Below are 8,147 nucleotides of genomic sequence, written 5' to 3' on the forward strand. Positions count from 1 at the left end.
TGGTAATGGCGGATTCAATCCATTGGCAAATGAAAACTCTATCTTTTTGGACAAAAGTCCATTCACGTGAACTCGTAATGGGACTTTTGATTCCCTAGTTGAATAAGTTGAGAGATTCTACAAGGAGAACATTATTGGTATCTTGAACCACTAAAATATCATAAAATTATTTTATTTTAGTTGTGCCAACTACATCTTGAACAGTGCTATACAACAACTATGCCTCAATTTAAAGCAAGTAGAGGTTCGTTATATGAATTTTTATTGATCATATATTACTTCATGTAAATGCAATCCAAAACCATTATTATACCTGAAAAAGAAAAAGAAAAACAATAATAGCGATGAATTCTAACTAACCATTTTATTTCATTTTAATTAAGTCAATAAATTAGCAATGAATTTGGTAGGTAAGTGTCTTTTTTTTAGAGTTAGTAAACTTTCAGTTCAGCTAAAGGAAATTTTGAGTGGTTGGATAGACTCTTTTCAAACTATTAAAATATGATAAAATTATTCTATAGTATAATTGAAGTTTGGCTTATTTTAAATCAATAATAGTATTAATTAATTAAAGTGAGGTTCAATAATTAAAGCTTCATATTCTTTTCAGTCATGTATTTTAGAAGATGAGGAGGATGATGTGCATGTAGTTATATTTTTATTTTGTGTTATTTTTAATATATTATCGGCTCAAGTAAAATATATCGATATCAAAGTACGGAAAGAAAATACAGTAATAAAGAAGTCGTGCTGAAAATAATGTAGAAGAGAACAATATCAACAATAAAATAATATGATAACTGAAGCAAACGAAACAACATATAGTAATAAAAATGAAGAAAAAATAGTAGGAAAGTAATTATAATTATAATAACAATACTGACAAATAAAACTAGATAAGGCTTGCCTACCCCACTAATCTGCTACCTTAATTCTCGTCCTCTAAGTTATTTTAGCTATTTAGAATCATGTCTTGGATAATTTATCAAATAATATATAAGTAAAAAAAAAAACTTTAAAATAAGATGCTTTAGAAGTACACGTTTTTCAATATTGTTATTGACTTATTTTCAATGTAAAATTTGTTGAACAACAACTTGACTCTAATTTCTGGTAATTCTCATTCTCAGACTTGGTCTTTTAGGTTTTATACATTTTGGACTTCTTCATCATTTTTTTTTATTGACTAATTATATTCATAGACTCCCATTAATGACTTTTACTATCTTATTTTATTCTATTTTTATAATTGTAAAACAGGTCGAATATTTTCTTCATATTTATTGATTAAGATTGATACAATAAAGCCTTGCCTTTCTGACCTGTACTTATTCATGATCGATAATAAAAGTCTGTTAAACATTCAGTCATGTGGTATAAATTCGACAAAAATGTTATCTCCATCGTCAACTATACTTCATCAGTCTAAATAACAATGGTATTATCGTAAGTGGATTCTGGTGTTAAATTTTATGAGTTTGATTTGATTTTTAAGATTAATAATAAATTTATTATACTTTTAAGTTATGATATTATATTTTATGGATTTATTTTTTTTGGAATTCCAAAAAGAAATTAGTCAAATTCGTCAGGCAAATTTGAGAAAAAGCTAACAATCGTAATCATCATGAATTCAAAGGTGGCAAAATAACATCCCAAAAATGTTAGTTGATCAACCATAGGTTTGTCTCTATTTGAAGAACTTGCATTTGACCAAATCAAATTCTTTTTTTAGTAAAGAAAATTTTCGAGTTTCATTATTTATTTTGAAGCTTGATTAATTAATTCAAATTTCTGTCAAGAAGTTTTACTTTAGAAATAAAACGTTCTTTATGATTAAGAAGATGACTCTGTTTTAGAATTTAATCAATTCGGAACTTTTTTTAATTTCACCACATATTTCTTTCATGATCGTTTTAAATAGTGTTATGCTACGATAAACGAAGCCTTTAAAGAATTTGATGTTTGCTTTTGTTGTTTTAGCTATTATAAATTATAATATACGCTTCCCACAATAGTATAATTTTCTAATATGGTCAAAGGCATAGCTATACAGTACCATTGTTAGAAAATTATATATGTGGAGTTAATTTTTTAAAATTATATATAATAGATATTAAATTTTATTTATTTTTTCTGTGTATATATATTTCTTTATATTTAAAATCTATTTAATAAAAAATTGGGTCTGTCACAACATATAACGATTCCTTCCATGCAGTATATTGTTGGATATGGTGACAATTATTAATTTATCTATTTATTTTTCTTGGTTTAACTCAATAAGATAAGATCTTGTCAAGTGATTGTGGTGACAAAGTTACAAAACTCTAAATTGGATCAATCTAATTTGGAATATTATTGTAACATATAAAGTTTTGTGTTATTTGGACCCATTATGTTATTTTTTCATAAATATATTACCCCACACACTATGTTATAGTACATGATACACATGAATAATTTCTTTTTTGTTTTTTTTTGTTTTTTCTCTTTGTTTATGTTATTTAGAGGCGAATTCAAAATTCGCCCAATATGAATAACATCACACAAGGTTAAGAACATGTGTTTAGCGGACATGATTAAACAACTAATATTAGAGTTAATAAATTGATTGATTAGACAACAAAATGATGGCATAAGGCTCTGCTAAGTTGTTCTATTCTTCTGCGGACTAATTTACTATCTTTATACGTAATTTAAAATGTATATACGTAAAGTCAAGTATTATCTTCGGATAATACGAGTGAAACACAATTAATAATAGATATACCCATAAAATCTTGATAATGGATGATGTGGAACTTAATTTGAGAACGATATCATATCATATTAAAAATATCTATTAAGCTTACTTTAGCCAACATAAATGAGTTGATTTTTATTTTTTTAATATTAAAGCAGGCATGATCAATTCAGAAATGATGCTTAATTATAAAGTTATAATAAGTCCAAAACTCAAACTAAACATTTATTAAACAATAGTAATTCTTGTTTAGTTCATTGTTTGAGTTCATTTCAAAATTTTAAGAGTTTTAACTCTCAATTTAGTAATTTGGTGTTATATTTGGTATTCGGTATGTATTTGAGGACTCAACTAATTTGAATTAGTACTGAAAAACTTCACTGTAAGGGTAAATCGCTTTCTATCAAAGAAGATTTCATATTCAGGATTAAATTCAAAATCTCGAATTTAATAAAGGAGAAATTATACCACTTCATCACAACTTTTAGCAGTAAGAATTAGTATATTATTGCTCTTACGTAATGCAATAATTAATTTAATTAGAATAAGTCGTGAGAAATGAGACTTAATATAATATTTGTTTTTAAGTGTTCAATTATTAATAAACTCTAACGTGATTATACGCTAGTAATATAAAATACATCCTTATACAAAATTTTAAATTCTAGTAAGAGAAATTAAAGCAAGACATCCAAAAAATCGCATCAAATCCTAAAAACTGCATAACTAAAAGATGTATTAACACAAAAAAATAGATTAGACATTGCAAGTGCACAATTTAAAATTATTTTCCAAGATCTTCTTATAAAATTACGAATGCACGATTTAAAATTTGATGAATAATAATTCCCTTTTACCCCCTTAATTCAAATATTTGATTTTTAACCAAACATTGGAATTTAAACCTGTGATGTGCGTGTCTAAATTTAAATATAACTAAATCAAAGATATTTTTATCCAAAAAAAAAGAAGAAGGTATAAACACAATAAAAAGAAAGCTTACTTGGAATTTAAATAATTATGTAAAAAGGAAAGAACAAATTCCCCTAGGCTAAGACTCAAAAAAGAAGAATATTTAAAAGGCAATTTTGGAATTAAGTGTCTTATTGCTTTATATTTTAGCTTTAATTCATGTTAACTTTGCCCACCTTGTTAATGCTTTGTTGACATCATTTTTTCACAAAATAAAAATAAAGAGAAATTTTTTGGAAGAAAAAATAAATATGTGAACTCTAGCAAGTAAAATGTAAATAATCATTGTAAATTTATTTAGAACTAAGAATTATTTTAGGAGGCATTAGAAAAAAAAAATATGAAGAAAATTGGCTAAGAAGATCTTGGGTATTAATCTTTTTTTATATATTTATCGTGACGACAATTGATTTAGATTTATGTTGCACACAGATAAGTCTGTTTGAACAGAAAATGTTCATTCTAAATGCATAAATATCTAATTTTGGGACCATCATTTACATCATATTAGTAGTTTGTAAAATTCAACAAGTCTATCAATTTCAAAATTAGACATGTGACGATGAAATTTAAAGAACACCTAACTTCATACACGAATATACATATAATTGAAGTTTAACTATTTTTATCTATATTTTACTATTCATTAATATTAGCTTGTCTTTTACTTGGTAAAGAGGGGGCAAATATTCTACAAATAAGTCAACTTGCAAATAGGTTTCAACTAATAAGATTCTCAATACTAATTGAAGATTAGCAAGAAATACTGAGATTATTTCAAGGATTTGATTGAGACAATTATCATTTTCTTTTTCCCAAGTGTCCCTAGGAATATACTAAAACTATGATAATGCCAAATTGCATATAGTATTTCTTCTGCCTCAATTTACGTGGCATAATTTAAATTTTAAAAGTTAGACATATATTTTCAATTATAAATTCTGACATGAAATTTTTATATTTTTTGAAATAAAATTTATATATTTGAAAACTACATAAAAAGTAATATAAATCACAATAATTGATAATTCAAGATATTTAAAAGATATATGAAAAAATACTGAGTTAAAAAATGACTTGTTTGAATCTCAAAATCCAAAAGATACCACATAAATTGAAACAAAGAAAATATTAAATAGTTAGATATTTAGATTGAAATATTAGATAACTATATCACATCAAGATATTGAAAGTTCTATTAATTGGATTTATTGAAGCTTGTTTTTTTTATGTTCATTTATCACACCAAACTTACTATAGACAACCAAAATATTCAATCAAAGTTGGTAGTGTTAGTATTACCAAACCCACATTAACCCTTGGTACTATTATTATATTATACCTTTTTTTTTATACAAGGATATAATTGTGATGTCCGAATCAAACGCTGACAACTAAATAATTTCACAAAATATTTATTATCTCTTCCTAATATGAGTATCAAACGACTTTATCCACAAATACTTGAACTTGTGGAATAAATATCAACTAGTATGTTTTGTTGTCTACGCTTTTTTTCTTAATAATCATGATAATGTTTATATTAGCTTTTGAATCGAGAGTTTTTTAGAAACAATCTTTTTATTTTTATATGTTGATAGTTAGGTCTATAAGATAAGAATAAAGTCTGCATATACCTTATTAATGTTACGAGATATATGTTATTTTTCTATCAACACAAATATCGTGCAACTCTAGCCACCAAAATTAGAACAAATTGACTAGTGCATTATTTTAAAAAAAAATTGAATAAGGCACACAAAAAGGACCAGAAACATGAGTGTCTGAGTCATTCCTAATAATATGACAAAATTTTGAAAAGAATCGTACTTTGTTTCCTCGAGCCAAATGAAATATAAAAAGAAACATAAATAGTATAAAGTTTTGAATATTATTGCACAAAAAATATTTTACAAAAATTACTGTTATTTTCTTTGGGCCAAGAAAAAGTTTCCACCTTTCTCTATATCCAAGAAAGAAATTCAAATATGTTCACCTTTTTTTATTAATTTCAAACCGTCCATGGATGACCTAAAAATTCTATAAATGCACATATTATTATAAAGGTTTAAATCCATATGTAAATTTCATTCAAAAAGATTTTAATAATTTGTTTCGATTAAGCATCTATGCAAAACTTCTTATTAAATACCTTCTGTTCAATTCTTTTCACAAAAAGATATTTTTTTTCTTGTCTTTTAAGTGTTCATCACATAAAAATCTTAGAAGTTCAATTAATTATTTAGACTTTTACCTTATCAATAAGGGTTCGATTTAATCTCCTCCCTCATTTTTCTGTCCCACATCCCAAAAAGTCTATTACAAAAATACAAGTTAACCACTTTAACTCTTTAAATTATACTCCTCATTTTTCCTTCCTATAACCCTATTTTATCTTTTATTAAGATTTTTTTTTATTATGTAACATTATGTAAATAAGTTAATCACTTAACTCTTTTAATTATAGATAATAACCTCAATATATCTTATGATTTAGACCAAAAATATCTAACAACGCTTAATTCTTGTTCAAACACTCAACAAGACCACGACTTAATTAGAATGTATAAATAAAACTTATCGATAAGTTTAAACACTAATTTATGTGTATTAAACCTATTGTAAAAGTTACTATTTACAAAATAATTACTAGAAATGCTAATGCAACAATGAATAAATATCCAAGAAACCATTAACCATAATTAAAATTAACCAAAATGAAGATGTTCATTCAATCTATTAATATTTCACATTATCAACTATATGGTATTTTACATTTGGCCAAAAAAGATAAACCTAAATATTTCTTGGAATTACTTCACTAAAAATTATTATTTTTAACCTAAACTACACCATAACTACATAAGCAACATTTAACATCAAAGATATATACAAAATGTGAAGAATAAGAAAAAACCAATGAAGGTGATCATTCAAAATTACTACCCAATATTTTACATTGTGAAGTAAAAGGGTATTTTACAGACCAGAAATTCAAAAAAAGAACTATTATGAGATGATTAAAGTGGAAATGGAGATAGAAAAAAAATTAAAAATAAACCAACCTCAAATATTTTCTTGAAAATTAATTCCAAAAAAATATTTTTTTATCTTTTTTTTTTAGGTCCAAACACTCCAAATCCTTTCACCAAGAAAACTCACAAACTTTCTCACAGAGCCCTTTTCAACTCCACCGGATTCTTCTTCATAACCGCCACCGCCGCCGGAAGTTTCCTCAACCGGGTCCGTCTGACCCGACCCGAATCCAGACACTGACCCGGACCCATTTTTGTTCAAAGATAGCTCAGATGATGATTTTTTCAGCTCAGCAGAAGACCCAACATCACCATTAGATGACCCGTTTTGTTTCAAAGACGACCCGTTTTGCTTCAGAGATGACCCGTTTTTGTTTCTTCGTTCTTTTTTACTCTTTTCCTTTTTGTTCTGCAACCCATCTTCATAAGCATCAAGAATTTCATGAATAAGCTGTCGATTTGGTGAAGAATCCCATTTTACCCAATAACTCATATAGCAGCTGAAACAATAGCAGTTAAATGAGCTCAAATGGTCAGCACCGCCATGAACGCCGCCGTGTACGGCGGCAGAAAAACTTTTCGAACCAGTACCACCACCGGCCTTTTCAGAACCTGAGTTGGGTGTAGCTGACTTGAAGTGGGTATTCCTCCGATTACCGGAAAAGTCGCCGGAAAGTTCGCCGGAAAAGTCGCCGGCGACAGGGTTTGAAGTTGGAGGAGGTGGGTTTGAGGTATTAGACTTGTGGGTAGTTCTCCGATTACCGGAAAAGTCACCGGAAGAGCAAGAAATGAGATAAGCTAAGACTTCTTTGTCTTCTTGAGATAAAGCTGCAGCAAGAGTGAGAATAGCAACTGGTAAGAATGAAAGTTGGTCAGAAATTAAAGGAGGAGATGGATGAACTGTGCCTTTTCTGTAAAGTTTCTTCATAGTTTTTTGATAATGGAAAAAAAAATGGAGTATTTTTTTTTTGAGAGCTTTGAAGGTGGGGTAGTTAGGTAGGGTGGGTGGTGTAGAGAAGAAGAGAAGAGAGAATGAGGGTTTGTGGCTTGTGGGGACTTTGAAGAGTTTTTGGTAAGAGGAAATAGGGCATAGAAATTGATGACATTATTTTTTGGGGGGCATAGTAAAATATATATATATATATATATATATAATATAGTTATTTGATATTAAGTTGAAAAAACTCTTTTAATTTATTAAAATGAATAAGTAAAACGAAATATTTGTTTTTAATATAGGGATCGAGTAAATGAAGCATAAGATATAGTAGTGGTTGTAGCCATATATCGATAAACCAAAATATATATTAATATTCAAAAAACTCACGTTTAGAATACAACAATAACATATTTAGTAAAAATTTCACAAAATTGAATTTGAAGAGGTTAGAGTG

The 8,147-nt window shown here is 27.3% G+C and overlaps 1 protein-coding gene across 1 annotated transcript; it reads right to left on the minus strand.

Moving 5' to 3' along the window:
• Positions 1–6,617: 6,617 nt before the first annotated feature.
• LOC125817872 (uncharacterized) lies at positions 6,618–7,861 on the minus strand. Its single transcript, XM_049497377.1, has one exon. It carries the CDS (start codon positions 7,679–7,681, stop codon positions 6,839–6,841), a length of 843 nt encoding a protein of 280 aa, XP_049353334.1. The 5' UTR covers positions 7,682–7,861; the 3' UTR covers positions 6,618–6,838.
• Positions 7,862–8,147: the final 286 nt, after the last annotated feature.

The sequence above is a fragment of the Solanum verrucosum genome, unplaced genomic scaffold (genome assembly GCF_900185275.1).
Source record: "Solanum verrucosum unplaced genomic scaffold, falcon-dt-bn FXZP01000254.1, whole genome shotgun sequence".
Classification (NCBI taxonomy): Eukaryota; Viridiplantae; Streptophyta; class Magnoliopsida; order Solanales; family Solanaceae; genus Solanum; species Solanum verrucosum.